At 45.1% G+C, this 16,497-nt stretch overlaps 1 protein-coding gene across 1 annotated transcript; it reads left to right on the top strand.

Moving 5' to 3' along the window:
* The first annotated feature begins 7,880 nt into the window (after positions 1-7,880).
* CBLN2 (cerebellin 2 precursor) lies at positions 7,881-13,682 on the top strand. The gene is given in 4 exon segments (XM_030012633.2): positions 7,881-7,940; positions 7,942-8,253; positions 10,442-10,561; positions 10,837-13,682. Coding segments are annotated over 4 exon segments (690 nt in total). The 3' UTR covers positions 11,035-13,682.
* Positions 13,683-16,497: the final 2,815 nt, after the last annotated feature.

Raw genomic sequence — 16,497 nt, 5'->3', positions numbered from 1 at the left:
ATTCCAGTCTTCCCCATTTCAAATAAATGAGGTTCTACAGCCAGAGCAGCAGCATTCTCTTAAAAATGTCTGACAACAAATCTCACCGATACATTAGTTTAACTATTGGTGAAAATAGTGAACTCCAGTGGAGGAAAAGTGAAAAAAACATGGCACAAATAAAAGCTGAAAGAAATACACGACTGAGTCATCCACAGCCAGAGATCTTTTTCATTACCAAATGAGGGAAACTAAGACTCAAATCTTTTGGGTCTCTCAAATGTCATCAGAGTTCTCTGCAACCCTGTGCTGAGGCAGAATGAACATGTAAAGGTGACCAAGTAAATCTGTTTTAATTCTCCGAAGCTATAAATAGTCTCTTGGTTCATCACAGTTTTATTTATTTCAGAAGAAAAATTAATTTTAAAAAGACTGAACCTATCTGGTTTTGCTCCCTACCAGAATGGTTACACCTCTGTATAATGGATAAGATTTTCCAAAGCAAGTTGTGCTTTTTATATTCCGTTTTGTGAGCGTGCAACTTGAGACAACATACAGAGGCCTGTTTACAGAGCAGTTGCCTTCTCAAAAAAAATGTATGGATCTTTCAAGCAGAATCAAAAAAATAAAGCAACAAAAAACTGAGGCAAAGAAATGTATGAACAAAAGAGTTATAGATTTCCTTCTGTGTATGTCATTAAAGAGACAGTCTTCTACAGCATTGCTTTTCAAACATGATTTTGTATTCTGAAATGCTAAACTCAGAACTAACTAAATGAAAGCATTAATAATGTAATCTTCTATCTAAGCCATATATTTTTATTTCTGTGGATTGCTTTCAGAAATGTCAGTCTTCTCTGCTAATACAAATTATCATGCATCAGTAAAAACATGCAATTTGGTATAACTTTGTTTTCCAATTAGAACTGGAAGCCCTGCCTTGAAATCTAGCTGAATGAACTAGAGAAGCTAGGTAATGCAATTGGAGGCTGTGGCATCTCTGTTTTGTATTTCAAAGTCCTGTTTTAAGAGTCTGTCTTCTGAAAATAAACAGGCCGTATCTCAGTTTTAAATATCGCATTTGTGTGACATTCTATAGCAACATCTCACCTGTAGCAAGAAAGTCAGTGCAAAAAAAATAGTTTTAAAAACACTAGTTCTTCCCAACTCTCACATGGAACTAACACATAATATCTACATGTACCTGATATATACCTGTAGTATCTATTATTTACGTAACATCTATCTATATGTTATGAGATATGCAATATCTGTAAGGTATTAAAATATATATAAAATATATATAATATCTAACATATATAAACTTCAAAGAACTTTATATATATTGGCTATGATCCTGAAGGGATCTCCTGTAATGAAACTTGCAAACCTGCTATGTTTATAGCAACTTTTTGATTAGAAATTTCATTTAAAGTCTTCAGTCTCTGAATTCAGTTGGGAGGCTCAGAGGGAGGATATTAGGTGGACGCATACATTTTTTCAGGTGTAAGAGAATAAATGAAGTCTTTAGTTCTGTTAGCTAGGAGTTACATTTTTAAAATATGCTTTCCGTATTTAAAAGATCAAGTTGCGAGTTTGTACGAGTGGAAAATGCATACCCAAAACTTAGGCACGCAAGCAATGCTGAGTGTTATATATAAAAGAAAAAAGCATTTGTACTGGCCGAGCCCCATGCCTGGCTGGTGTTGTGGTAAACATTTCTCCCAAGTGCTTTTTCTTTTTACACAAAAGAAGTTCAGTCTTTGGAAGGCACGCTGGGTTGCTGTCATCATTTATCTAGTTAAAAGCTGTTATTCTGTGAAGAAGGAATTCAGAGAACAGCAGAGCTGCTCAACATCATTGAAGAATAAAGTTTGTTCTGAAGATGCACCAAACCTTGGAAACTGGACATAGGTGTTGAACACGCAGACCATGTAGGTGACTGCATGCACATTGTCTAAACATTTCTGATTGGTATATGTTTAGAAAAAACAAGCTGTCTGTACCATTTTTTTCTAAGGATATGACATCTTCATCTCTAAATTCTTCCAAGCAAGCCTGAATGGCTTGAAAATGTGTTGGTCACAGAGGCTGATGACAGACAGAACATGATATTAGAAAAAAGGCACTACAAAATAACTTTCATCTTAAAAATTATTAATCCCCTCTCCTCCTGGAGCTGAAATTCCATGAAATGAGAGGGATTAAACAGAGTACGGTGGCATGTTGCTAAGTGCTAGCCATTTCACTGCAGGGGCTATTTGTCAAATGTTGCTGGTAGAGTATGTAAGGTAGTGGCATTACAAACTTGTCTTAGAAGAGTGCATTTAAATGTCACTGTACAACCATATGTAAGAGCTCTGGTATCACTACAAAGTTATACAGTATTTCATGTCTGTTTCATCTCTGTGGGGTCTACAAGATTGTATTTAACAATATTTTAATAAAATAATTGTCACACAAAACTTCTATTGAAGGCAAGCTTTGACAATAGTTCAATAAGTTTGCACATCTGCAGAAAAAGTAGTGTTATCAAAGTAACTGTGAATGTTAAGGTACGACATTCAGACATCCAATCTGATATTAAATGGTATTAAATCAGAGCACTGTGATGAATTATATTGCAATAAAAAATATTCTAATGCCTTATTTTTTTTGTTATATCATGCTTTCACTATTTTTTTAATAAATCATTAGAAATTAAAGATATTTTATGGAAGAAAATAAATATTATGTTCCAAAACAGATTGCTGTCTTGGGTTGTTCTGGTATTTTTAGATGAACAAATAAAATGCTCTTGGGGTATATTACACATATTTCTATCAGTGTGTAAAATCTTATGCAAATATTTCTGAAATTATATCAGACACGATACTCCATATGAAGATGGGTCATGCAAAATCTTCCATCTGTAGTCCTGACCTGCCTATGAGGGGAGACCCTTTCCAATTGAGAACTGACACATCAGAAACACTTAGGATGAGTCTTCCTGTGCAGGAGAAAATACAACTGCCTTGGTTGATGTGTGTGGCACTAAGACTCGGGCTAGAGAAGAAGTTTAAGTATCTCTCTGAATGAACTCTAATTTATTAGGTAATTTTTTTCTGTGTTGTGTATACTTGAGAATGTTGTGCATGTTATCAACAGAGAGTTACATATTCTTTAATATATGGTATTATACCTGGTATAGTTGGTATCTATAAGGTAATCTGCCCTGGTGCCCTGATAGGATAGAGAATGAACTACTGATTTGAATTTACAAAGCATTCTTTTAGTCACACTGATGGTCAAATTTAACACAGGGGCTGCTCTCACAGAGGGTGGATATACCCCGGTTGATTTAACCACAACTTGTGGTTAATATGGAGGTCATCACTGGGTACGTACAGAAGACTGCACTTTCTCTGCCACCAGATTATATTTCAAAGGTATGCTTGTAAAGAAAACAGAATCAGATTCGTGGAATCCTATTTGTTTACAATTTACAGTAAGATTGTTCTTTAAAGGCCACGTAATCCATGAAGACTATGTTTAGCAATTTAAATGGTAGCCTATTTAATAAATGAGGACTCAGTCTTCTGCACCTTGGCTGATCATGGAAGTGTTTTTTTTTGTCCCTGTCACAAACTTGTCCTAATATTAGGGGTAGACAAAAGTATGTTTCACCTCAAATGAACATTTCTTCTTTCTCTGTAGTCGTATATGTAACATTGAGATAGTATATGCGAATATCTGTGAAATAATTTCAGGAACAGATATATAAGTATTTTCTTTTGGAAAGAAGTGTCCCGTTTTGTTAGGCATTAATGTAAATAATGCATGGGAAACACCTGGGAGCTGCTGATCAAAATAGTTTTCTGTTGATAACTTGATTTAGTAGATGAGACAAAAAGCTTTTCCCCTTGAAGTTGTTGGCTTAAATGAGTTCAAGGTGAGTGCTAGCTTAGGGAAGGCTCCAAAGAAATGAGCGGTTTCATTTCTTGTAGAACTGCCACACCATCAAGTTCAACATGTCCCTGGTAGAACTGTTTGTATTACTAACAGTCTTGGCAAAGTGTTGAAAAATGGCATGAGCTTGAATACACACTATTGTTTTCCAACTACCACCAACTCTTTGAGCTCAAGAAAGAGGACTGCAAATACCTTATCTGCTTGTTTACTTTTGAAGGTACACTTTTCTGAAGTCACTCCAAAACTGAGTGAACTGCATTTCAACTATGATATTAATTTCAAAATCTGTATTTGCAGCCCTGCCACTCACAAAAGAAAGGAAAAACGCAGAAATAATTCCGCTGGCTACATAACTCCATGAAGGCTGCAGGTTTATCCCATTAAGGACAGTATTTAATTAGAAGTGATGCATGGAACTGTTTTCTAATAAACACTGTAAAGGTCATATAATTAGATATTTTATTACAAATAAATATTCTCATTTTGTTATTCTCCCTTTCCATTCATGCTGTGCTGATTTGTACTGATAGTTCTTTTGCTAGTTAGCTATCTAAGGAGAAGGGGGGTTCTGTACGTGTGGGATTCATTCCTTGAAGAAAGGCAAGATTTCATCTGTTTTCCCATGGATGCACATTGGATTTAAGGGCTTTTCAGTTCCCTTTAGTTCTTACGCTCATCTTTCTTGAAAGTAGCAGGCAGAAGTGATGCCGTGCCATCGTTCCCTCACCACTGGGCCTAATGTTGTAAGTCATATAAAACAAGGAACAAATGTTTTCGGCTCTGCTTTCATTCCTTGTTTATATAACAGAGTCATAATCAATGAGTAGTGTGATCCAAAGAGAAATAATAGCAGCTCCCCAGTGTACCAGACCCATGCAAGACTGAGTGTTGATGCCTTCTGGAGGAATTTCTGTGGTCCTTTTCAGTGTCTTGCAGAATAGGTGCCGCCTTACAGCCACAGACTGGTTCCTGCTCTGCTTCCTGATACTTTTAATGCACTACACTTTTCAGCTTTCTACTCTCAGCCCTCCGTGCTTGAACTCGGGAAAAAGACCATTAAACACGAGTATTTCAGGCTTAGTATAAAATTCTCATTTGAAATAAGGAGCTATAGGTTAGGAATTCCCTGCACACAGCTTAGCTGCAATTTCAGGGCGTGATTAATTTCTCGGTGCAAATCGTCAGGCAGACACCCGCAGGGGTTCCTTACTTGTCCTTAAAGCAGAAGATTGAAACAGAGGAGTGCTCATTCATAGATGAGACGGTAATTTTACTGTTGAGATACACCTGCAAATTTTTCTCCATATCGAGAGCTACCATGTAGATTTCTCTGCAGTTTTCTGACATGTTCCTTTCAGACGCCGAAGCCTGGGTATCGGGATCTCTAGGAAAACAGCACATGCAACGAGAAAATCAATTTGCAATGGGAAGAAATGCACAAAACTTGATGGCCAGAGCTTTGCCTTACCCTCCCTCGCACCGCTGCTAACCTCTCCGCAGCAGCCACACGAGCTGAGACGCGGGAAACATTGGCAGCCGGCAATACCCGATGATAACCTTGACCGTGACATACGTTACCGTCACCGCTCCGTTAAGGCGGGAGGGACCGGCGAGCGCAACGCGCCCGGGTCCTGCAGGCAGCGGGAGGGGGCGGCCGCTCGGTTCCTCAGCCCAACGCTCTGCCCTTTGGGATTTTTCCCTCCCGCCCTTGCCGGGATGCAGCCTTCCTTCCCTCCCTCCCGCCCGGCCTCCGGCGGCCCCGCCGTCCAGCCCGGCCCCCCCCGCGCCGCCCCGCCGAGGGCGCGCCGCCCCGCGCCGCCGCCAGGTGGCGCCCTGCGCCCGCTCTTGGCGCGGAGCCGCGGGCGGGGCCGGGCGCGGGTCGGGGAGCGGGACTGGGTGGGGGTGCGGGGGTCGGGGAGCGGGACTGGGAGGGGGTGCGGGGGTCGGGGAGCGGGTGCGGGTCGGGGAGCAGGACTGGGAGGGGGGGGCGGGGGTCGGGGAGGGGGTGCGGGGGTCGGGGAGCGGGACTGGGAGGGGGTGCGGGGGTCGGGGAGCGGGTGCGGGTCGGGGAGCGGAGCCGCCCCCGGGGAAAGACCAGTTCAATAAAGGGGGAGCCGCCGCCGAGGTGCGCGGAGTGCGGGCGTGGGAATGGGGCCTTTCGGTGTGCGGTGCGCGGCCTTAGCGCCTGAAGTGCCCCAAACGACGTGTCCCTTATAGTGGTGATTATTAGTATTATCATTATTAAAGTTTACGAATTCCAAATAGCTTCCACTTGGCGATGCTGCGCGGCTCGGCCGCAGCGGGGGCCCGTTAAGCGCTAACGTGTCGGTGACATGTTTCTACAGGGGCGACTCAGCCCTACGGGGTTAAGCAGAAATAAGGGGATAAGGACGGGGGTGGGAGCGAGGGGGTACGGCGTTCCCCTGCCGCCCGTGAAGCCTCGCCGCGGCTGCCCGGGGTGCCGGGGGGGCCGGGGCCGGGCTCCGCTCTGCTCCCGGCGTCTGAATCCCTGCCGGGTGCGAGCGTGTGAGTGTGCGTGTGCGTGTGTGTGTGTGTGCGTGAAGAGGGGAGGAGGGAGGAAGTGGGGTGGTGGTGGTGGCGGCTGGGGAGGGGGGGGGATTATTGGCAATGGGCGGGAGAGAAAGAGGCGACTCCTGTTTCCTTTTCTTTCTGCCAGCGCAATCTCGGCTCATTTTCTCTAAGCAATACAAGTTCACGGACGAGCTACCTAGCCAGCCCTCCTCTCCCGTCATGGACCTCCCAGGTAAAACAGGCCGTTCTGCTCCCCGCCGGCCGGTCCTTTTGCAAAATACCATTTTAAATGGTAGCTGTAATAAGACGCGGGCTTAGGGCAGCGGTTAGAGATGCCTCGGGGGAAGCGTAGGGGGGATCTCCCAGGAGCGAGATCTCAGGGCGAGCGGGGAAAACTGAGATGCAACTTCCCAGGGAGACGCCGGGTGAGGGTCTGCCTCCTGCCGTGGGTGTGCATGCCGGGGTGGGAGCCGGGGGACGCCCCAGCCGGCCGCTTCCTTCCCGAGAGTTGTTTAGGGAGCCGCCGGGATGGGCGGCAGCGGAGGGAGCCTGGCCTGGGGCGACAAAGGTTTGGGAAGTAGGAGCCGGTGCCCGAGCGCAGCAGCCCCCGGGCGGGGAGGAGGGCGGCGGCGGCTCCCGGAGCCCGGCCGGGGCAGCGCCGCGGCGGGGGCGCGGGCTCCGGCCCCCTGCGAACCCTCCGGACAGCGGGGCAGCTCCAGCGAGGGGGAGAGGGAGCATTAGCGGTAACAACAAAATCTCCTTCCGTAGCGGCCGGGGCGTTAGGAGACGGACGTAAAGCCGGCTCGCAGACGGAGTAAAAAGTGGGGCCGTGGGAACTCGCCGGGGTTTGGCGGGGCGGGAAAGGGACCGGCCGAGGCGCCCACGGGGTGCTCCCCCGCGGGCGCAGGGGCGAAATCTGCCGCGCTGCCCCCTCGTCCCGCCTCCACGCACGGCTGGGGCTGCGGGACCCCCCGCTGCTGGGGGACGGGAGGGAGAGAAGAGGCGAGGAGACGCCGGGGCAGCGCGGTCTGTCCCCGCCCCGTTGTACCGGCTGGGGCGCCCGGGTCGGGGACGGGGCGGGAGCCCGCACCGGCCGGGGAGCTGCCGGGCGGCGCGGTGCCCGGCTCCCGCCCGCCCGCTTCTCTGCTTCACCGCCGCCTTTGCCCTTGCCAGGCTGCTGCGCGCCGCCCGCCCTCTGAGGAGGCTCCTTCGCCCCGCGCGGAGGAGGCGGGAGGAGGCGGAGGAGGAGGAGGAGAAGGGGAGGAAGGCGCGGCCCCAGCCGCCGCTGCCCAGCCGCCGTCCCGCAGAGCGCTGGCCGCGGGGCGCCGCGGCGGCAGCAGGCGCGCAGCCCCCTCCGCCTCGCCGCGCCCGCCCGCCCGCCCCCGGTGGCGGCGGCGGCGGCGGCGCGGGGCGCCCGCATGGCGGCGGCGAGCCGGAGCGGCGGCGGTCCGGCGGTGGGCATGGGGCGGCGGCGGCGGGGGGGCGCCGGCCGAGTCGGCGGGCGGCGGCGGCGGCTGCTGCTGCTGCCTGGCGGCGGCGCTGCCGCTGCTGCTGCTGCTGCTGCCCGCCGGGTGCCCGGTGCGGGCGCAGAACGACACGGAGCCCATCGTCCTGGAGGGGAAGTGCCTGGTGGTGTGCGACTCCAGCCCCTCGGCCGACGGCGCCATCACCTCCTCCCTGGGGATCTCGGTGCGCTCGGGCAGCGCCAAGGTGGCCTTCTCGGCCACCCGCAGCACCAACCACGAGCCCTCCGAGATGAGCAACCGCACCATGACCATCTACTTCGACCAGGTCAGCCGCCGCCTGCTTCGCCTTCGCTGCCCCCCCCCGCGCCCGCGCCCGCCGGCCCCTCGCCTCCCTGCGCGGACACCCCCGCCCCTAGCCCCCCGCCACTACACGCTGGTTTCCCTTCTTGCTCCCCTGCCGCCTTTTAAGGCCGGCCCACCCCCTCAGCAGCAGTTTTACGGCCCAACTCCCCAGCAAGAGTTTGGGAAGTTTTTTTCAGGTGCCTGCGGGGCTTTCCTGGGGTGGCGCTGGGGTGGTAAAGGAGGGGACGCACACGCGCTGACTTCTTGTCCGGTCCCATCGCCAGCACGGAGAGAGCTTTAACGTGCGAGTTTTTGTGCCTCAGACGCTCGCCGGGGAGCCTTGCAGCCCAGGATTGCCCCGGGCAGTCAGGGACGACCCGGGGGGAAGAGCGCGGATCCCCCCCCGCCCTCCCCTTCGGTGCTCCGTCGGCAATGCTCATTCTTAGGGCAAGGGGAGGACGGAGATTTACCGATGGCGAGTCGCCGGCTCTGCCCGTTCCGAGCGCATTTGGCAATGTTACAGCATGTCTCATGGGGAGGGAGGGCTGAGGAAGAAGAGGGTGTTTCCCGCGTTGTCAGACGAGGCGACCGATGTCCCCGGTGGGTTATAACGGAGCGGTGTTATCCTGCGCGGCGAACGGCGGGCAGAGCGGCGGCCGGCCCGGCCGGGCCCTCCTGCCCCTTCCCCCGCCGCACCGCTTGCTTCCCGGAGCCCATGCCCCGTCCTTCCGCTTGCTTTTTGCGATTAAATTTACTTTTTTTCTACCGCCTCTGACTCCTGAAGTAGTATTGCAGAGTCAGCCAAAATCAGCACACGCAAACTGTTTTCTCTGTTTTGTTTTTTTTTTTCTTTTTCCATCTGTCTGTCCGACTGTCATTCATCTGTCTACCTGTCCCTCCTAATGAGTTTGCACAGCTATTCCTCACGTACAGGATCTCGTAAAGTCAGATCAGTCGAGGGAAAAAAAAAAAAAAAAAAAGAACTTGCTTCAAGTACAGCATATTTTAGACGCTTTACCCCACAGTGCTCAGTTCTTAGGAGTTTGAAGGCGTTCCTCCCTTGGTGCTCCCACAATAATGGATTAATATATTTTTTTTTTTTCCTTTCTTGGAAACAATAGGGTTTGGCTATTTGGGAGGAAAGGCTCAGGATTTGGGGAGTTTGGGGGTTTTTTTCCTCCTGCTTTGCATTTTTCTTCCTTAAAACAGAGGTTGCAGCCCGCGAAGCTGAGGGTGGCCGGGGTGCCGCGGGGACAGGCACGACGGAGCAGCCGGTTCGGGCTCGCCCGCTTGCCACATGGGATGGCCACAGCCCCACGGGTTTTTCTTCCCCTCCTTACCCATGCCTTTGGAGCCAAATCAGGCTGCCCGTCGCTGAAACCTGGAAAAGGAGGGATAGGATGAGTCGGGGCCAGATGCCCCTCAAATCGGTGGGTTCCGCACCGCCAGCCTCTGCGGGGCCAGGATGCGGCCACCGCTTCCCAGTGAGGCTTTGCACATCTGCCGGAGGGCTCCACTCTTACTCTTTTTTTCTTTGTTTCAAAAGACGTTGAAATATATGGCAGATTGACTGCTGTCGGGGAGGAGGAGCAGGCCCACCCCAGCCGGACAGCCCTCCAGAGGGACAGGGAGGCATGAGCTGGCAGGTGTTGCTGTTGCTGAGCATCCTCTCTCCCCCTTTGCCCCTCTCTGCAGTACAATTTTAGTTCTATACCCTATTAAACCCGAGGGCAGGTCTGATTTCAGTAGTGCTAGCTAAAACCCATACATTCGCATTATGAGTTGATGAGTTTCGGGGTTTTTTTCCTCGCTTCTTTCCCCTCCCTCCTTTCCTTCCCTCCACCTCCCTCCCCTCCCGCTTCTGCCACCTTTGCTATATTGACAGTGCAGTGTGGACATTTGCACTTCATCTAACAGGCTTTGGAGATCATTTTTGCGTAACTAAATCGTTTTATGAACTGTGATGCTTTTTAAATGTCTCTGTAACTTGGCTCCTTTCCCCTGCACTGCACTTTTAATTGTGCTGCAAATGCCATTTCGACTAGGCTTTATATCGGTCATGGAGCTCATGTCAGATTTTCACTGGCGCTCTTCTAAGGTGGGGTCTGATTTCTCTCTTTCTCTCTCTCTTTCTTGTTTTGTTTTGTTTTGTTTGTTTGTTTACTTTCCAGGTATTAGTTAATATTGGCAACCATTTTGATCTTGCTTCCAGTATATTTGTAGCACCAAGAAAAGGGATATATAGTTTCAGTTTCCACGTGGTCAAGGTCTATAACAGACAAACCATCCAGGTGGGTTGTGATCTAAAGAAGACGCTATCTTCCCTTTTTTTTTTTCAAATGCTCATTTCTAGACACTAAGGTGCATTTACAAAACCAGCAAGCGAAGAACAAGACTGTAGGTTATTTCAGTGAAAGGGGTCTGTATGCATGACAGAAATCACGCATTGCCTTAGCTTAATTCAACCCTGTTTCTAACCTGCACAAAAGTTCGGTGATGTGCACAGGGCAATAAAGTCATTGAGAGTATTGAGAAAACTCAGATTCTCTCTCTTTGCGCTTTTTAGGTAAGTTTAATGCAAAACGGCTACCCAGTGATTTCAGCTTTTGCAGGGGATCAGGACGTCACCAGAGAAGCAGCCAGCAATGGGGTCTTGCTCCACATGGAAAGAGAAGACAAAGTGCATCTCAAACTGGAAAGGGGTAACCTCATGGGAGGGTGGAAATATTCAACCTTTTCCGGCTTCTTAGTCTTTCCACTATAAAAGAAGGCTGAATAGGAGACAGATCCAGGAGCCGGAGCAAGGATTCAATCGTTAACGACACCCTGAACTTGGCAGCACATGACAATATTTCCAGTCACCCCGTCAGACTGTCACGGTAGAAGAATGATAACCTTCTAAACTCCAACATTTGCTTTGAATATTGACAATTCCTCGGGAACCTGCGCCTCTAATTAGTTTTAGACGACAGTGATCTTTAGGAGAAATGAAATTATCGACCTGAGCAATTTGTACCTGTGATCGTAAAGTCAATTTCGGATTTTATTGTTGGGATCATTGACTTTCTTATTATTTTTTTTTTCCTCTCTTTCATTTTTTCCTCTTTTTCTTTCTCTCGTTGTTGTCCCAATGAGACAAATAACTCGGACCACACAATTGCTTTGTCAAAGGCTCGCTCCAGAGCCAGAAGAATGAAGTGTTCAGCCCAATGAGGTGTTCTTTCCATGCTTTATTTCTTTGTGTTGTATAGCCTTAAGGAAAAAAGAAAAAAAAAAAAAAAAAAAAAAAAAAGAGAAAAAAAGAAAAAAAAAAAAGAATGGCTTCAGTCTCAGTCCTGTATTTTTCTGGGGGAGGGGGATTCTGGACATTACTGTGTCAAGAAGTGCTTTATCCAGTGAAGCAAAATTTGCACGATTGGAACCTTATTTGTTTTGTGTTGTTCGTGTTTTTCATCGGCTTTTTATTTTTCCTGATTTTTGTTTGTGTGTGCGAAAAATGTAAGCTAGATTGATCAATAAGACAAAACAAAGCACATATATACCCTGTAGCTCTAAGTAAAGCTAACCAGTGAACAATTCTGTCTGCACTTTCCAGCTGATCTTTATAGACCTATTTAGAGAGAGAGAAAGAGAGAGAAAGAGCGAGAGAGCTACATGATCCTTCAATTACAATCTGGAAACCGGTAAAGGAACTGACATTTCTGAATTGTCCTGACATTTCTAGAAGCAACAATGGAGGCTTTGAATATCTTCTCTGACCGTACCCTAAAATATATCCTTTCTTTGCATTACCGAGCGTATTTTGGGTGCTTTTATCTGATATTTATTTGATGTATTTGTCCACTAATGCTTGAGTACACATTGTGGGAGCACGGAGAGATGGCAGAGCAAACTCTTCCTCTTCCAAATTAAATAAAACCCTCTCCACTTGACCTGTCCATGGCAAGTATCGGAGGAGTTGCCACTAGCATCTTTGACAGCCTTTGGGAGAGGGGCCTCTGAGGATCCGCAAAGGCATCAGAAGTTGCACGCGTGCCGTGCACTTACTAGCCCTGTGTGCTCTTCCCAGTGCAAATGGCCTCAGAGTTCTGGGGTGGACTGACATCGATACTGGAGGTTAGGAAAAGTTGTTACCCCAATCGACAAGAGGTAAAATTCCAGGCCAACGTCAATTGCATCCTTTTGCCTCATTCTCAATAAGCAGATCTTGTTTTTTCACTTTTTTAATGAAGGTTGGTGTATTAGACAGTGTGCTAAGGAAAATCTTGCTTGAGGAGATCCAGGAGGAATGTTTATATTATTTTATATGATTTTTATGTTCATTTATTTAATTTGAAATATTTCATCTTGCTATTAATCCCACAAGGGTGGATGTGTATAAGAATTTATTTTTGTCAAATTTACTCCTCTGCCACAAACAAATACAGTGCAAAGGCATTTGCAGTAAATTGGTGGTAGCTATGTTGTATTTCAAAATTATGGTGGACATGTCATTTTCATTGTAAATTTATCATTAAAGGGACAAAGTCAATTAAAGTCATATATTCTTAAAAAAAATCCTTATCTGTGTTGCTTATGATACCTCAGATGACTAAAACATAAGCCAATTTAATATTTTTGTGTATTTTCACCATTGATGTTGTTTGTTTGCTTTGGCGTTTCACTTTGCCAGTTACTGAATGAAGAGGTTTCAGGTTTGTTTTTTAATGGGTTGCGTTTTCTAGTTCTCCCTTGTGCATTGGCATGACTGCATTGGTTCTAGTTACAAAATATCACAGGGCTATGTTTAAATACGTGAAATAAAACTTCAGTCGGCAGCAACCTCCTTCTATTAAAATACAAAAATAGTTATGAAAACAGTTGTCTTAATGGTAGATATTGCAAAACTATCTTTAAGTCTAAGTTTTTTTGTTTACAACTTGATCATATCTCTCAAGGAAATAGACACCGAGGTGGGTCCAAGGTCCCAAGTTTTCAGTTTCTATTACGTTTCCTCAGCCTTATTTTGAAATTCTGCCTACCATAATCACTTTCAGTTGTCCCATTTATCTCAGTTCATCTGGCTTGAGTAAGGCAATGACATCTTAGTTCTGGCTCTCTTCTAAGCTGAATGAGGCCAATGACAAAGTTTGCCTTGGACATATTCTTGGAAGTTTCTTAAGCCATTGGAGCTGCAGCATCTGAATATCCCACTTCATGTATTCAAGTTCAGTAATTTTGACCATGGTTATTTTATAAAGCTAAATATATTTATATGATAACCAATCTTCTTCTGAGTTTAAAGAAGGTCTCTAATATACTGCCTCTCCCTCTTCTACTCGTGTGTCCTTCGTGCTAAGCTGTAGACTTAGGACTGTTATATAAAGAGTTAAATTAAATTGAAAATGGGCAGTAAATTCTTATTGTACACTACTTACAATCACGGTGCTTTTTTTTTTCTTTAATGTTCTTTGCAATATTTATTCCCTTTCCCCTTTTACTTGATTTTGTATCTGAGTTTGAGAAGGTGCAACCTACTCGTGATTGGAAACAGTAGATGTTGCTATACATATAAGGTGCAGATATCATGATGTATTTTATGTTAGAGGGGGAAAATGTGCAACAGCAGCAGTGTAGAATGCAACAAGAAATATTATGTGAGACCACTTAAAGGAGCCTCCCAGCACATTAAGAGTAGGCTTGTCTAAAGTCATTTATATAAATAAATTGATTGGGTAACATCCAGAGTTGGTATAAATTTAATGTTGAGGGGCACCATGAGAGTTAAGTGTAAAACATATATGGCAGTGAAGCAGGCCAATGGCACAAAAACGGCTCTGGTTCCTGCGGGAGTAATAACACAATATTCCTTCCAACAACTTTCAGACTTTCTCATAAGCTGCTGTGTGACACGATCAGAAGATATTCCCATGAAAACACCGTCTGTTTGACTGTTTCCCTTCCAGGGAACAATCTTCACCTGGGTATTTTTGGGTAGCACTGTTTTAGTGTTCCTTCAGTGTACTTTCACAGGGTAGAAATCTGGACCTGCACTAGGAATGATAAATATGCATTGTATACTTTGTTGCCTTCCTCTAGGTTTTTGAGTTTTATATCCATAGTTTGAACACGGTCTTGGCAAAAACCTGTGTGCTCTTACCTCCCCCTGAGGCAGTGGGTGTGATGGATGTGCAGTGTCTCTCATTACTGGTCAGCATCTTGCAAGCTGGATCTGTTTATTTTGGGTGGGAGGAGGAGAGAGACAGAGACATGAAACTAGGGAGTTGTTTAGAAGTTACATTGTGTTTGTTGGCTGTGACTTCTTTAACTTTTAAAAAGAACATTTTGTTTTTATTGACCAAATTTGTATCTTAGACAATCTGTCAAAGTAGAAGATAGGTTAAAAGGGCTTGTTTACTGACGGAGTTATTCAGAAATAGCTGAAAGTGGTTTCATGTCCTTGTAATGTGACATTCATTTCTGGAATAGGCAGGGTCACAGGTAGCTTTGTTTAAAAATAGCTGTTATAATTAATAGTCTGCTTCAATCCAGGATAACTTTCTAGTGTTAACAAGCATTCAAAAATCAGTGTCATTAATATACTTCATAATTTTCATGGGTAGTGACTTGTCAGCTAAAGTCCATTAAACAGTTATATGTAACTAAAGAAAAATAATTGATTCACCTGTTTTTATTTATTGTTGAAAGGCCAAGGTATGTCTTTGAGGCAATGCTTAGTTTCTAGATTTGGAACCACACACTGTCTTGAACAATTGTTCCAGGATCATGTTTGATGAGATGAGTCATGCCCATTTTTAATCAAGGTGGTAAATAATAATGATTCATTGTAAAATACCCATTTTCTTAATGGAGCAGATTCTTTTATTTGACTTGTCTTCATCTGTCAGAACGCTCAAACCAGAACTTTATGATTCCTGGCCACCTGTTAACTAGATCACATGAACAGGTTATAAACTCCTGAGAATTATTGCTGTGCATCGTGACTGTAGTTAGACACAGACTAGGTGGCTGTGCAGATGATAGGCAAACCTTTTGATCAGCTGCTGATATATAATCAAGTATCAGCAAAATATAAGTGCTCCATAGTAAAATAAATATATTGTCATTTCCACGAAGAGGCTGATCCTGCTTGGTTTATTTACTTCAGTAAAGTCCATTCTTCTATAGAGGAGCTTATGAAAAACGTCAATAGCATTTGGCCTGAACTGTAGGATTTGGATTTTAGTCATGATCTACTATTACGTTTACTTTAAAAATCAGTGACGGTAATCAGTGCAAACCTTTAGTTAACCCAATAATCATTCTTCTGTTTAAATTTATTTCAATACTAATAATAATTCTGATAATGTAATCAAAATCCTACAAATATAATTTGAACGCACATTTTAAATCCATTCTCAAAACAGTAATGTTTATGGTCTTATCCAACATAATCATGATCTTTTTTCTTATTAGCTGTTATCAATAAAATCCAGAGACCACTAATTGTATTTTATACTATTTGAGTGTAATGATGAAAATACGCTTCACAGGCCAAGTATATCTAACGTACCACATTTCTTCCTAGGTAATATACAGTAAAGTATTTTGTGAATCCCCTCTGCTATTCATCAGCAAAATAAAGGTGCCTAACTTGCTGGGTCTCTGCAGATATACCACAGATAATATAAATAATGGCCTAGCAAGACATGGAGAAGCAAATAATGAGTACTATTATGAATTCTGCATTAAAAAAAAAATTATATATCTGCATCAACAGAAATTCAGGTCGTATTGACAAATGCTCCAAAACTCAGGAAATATTAAAGTTAAGTTTTTAAACTAATGTTACTGACTGATACTACTTCCATTGTAATAATGAAGTGTTATTTTTTCTATAAGAATCTCAAAAAATTTAAATTATTTTGTGAGATCAGCTGTATTAAAAGACCCTTGTTCAGAGTATTGATATAATGACTCACTCAACAGAAAAATGTTTATCAATTGGTAATTAGTAGTTATTATGTAAAATTGTCATTACACCTGATATATTTCAATGAATTGAAACTACTTATTTGAAATGCTTTTACTTCTCTGTGTGTGAATATACGCACAAGTGCATACACATATATATATGTACACAGGCATGTAAAACATACATTTTTAGCTAGGAATGGATGGGCAGAGCTCTGACGTTTTCATATATAGTTTGGCCTTCCTTTCTCTGAAGCATTACCCCCAAAATAAT

Source organism: Aquila chrysaetos, chromosome 4 (genome assembly GCF_900496995.4).
Source record: "Aquila chrysaetos chrysaetos chromosome 4, bAquChr1.4, whole genome shotgun sequence".
Taxonomy (NCBI): Eukaryota; Metazoa; Chordata; class Aves; order Accipitriformes; family Accipitridae; genus Aquila; species Aquila chrysaetos.
This window is presented reverse-complemented; position numbering and strand designations above follow the sequence as displayed.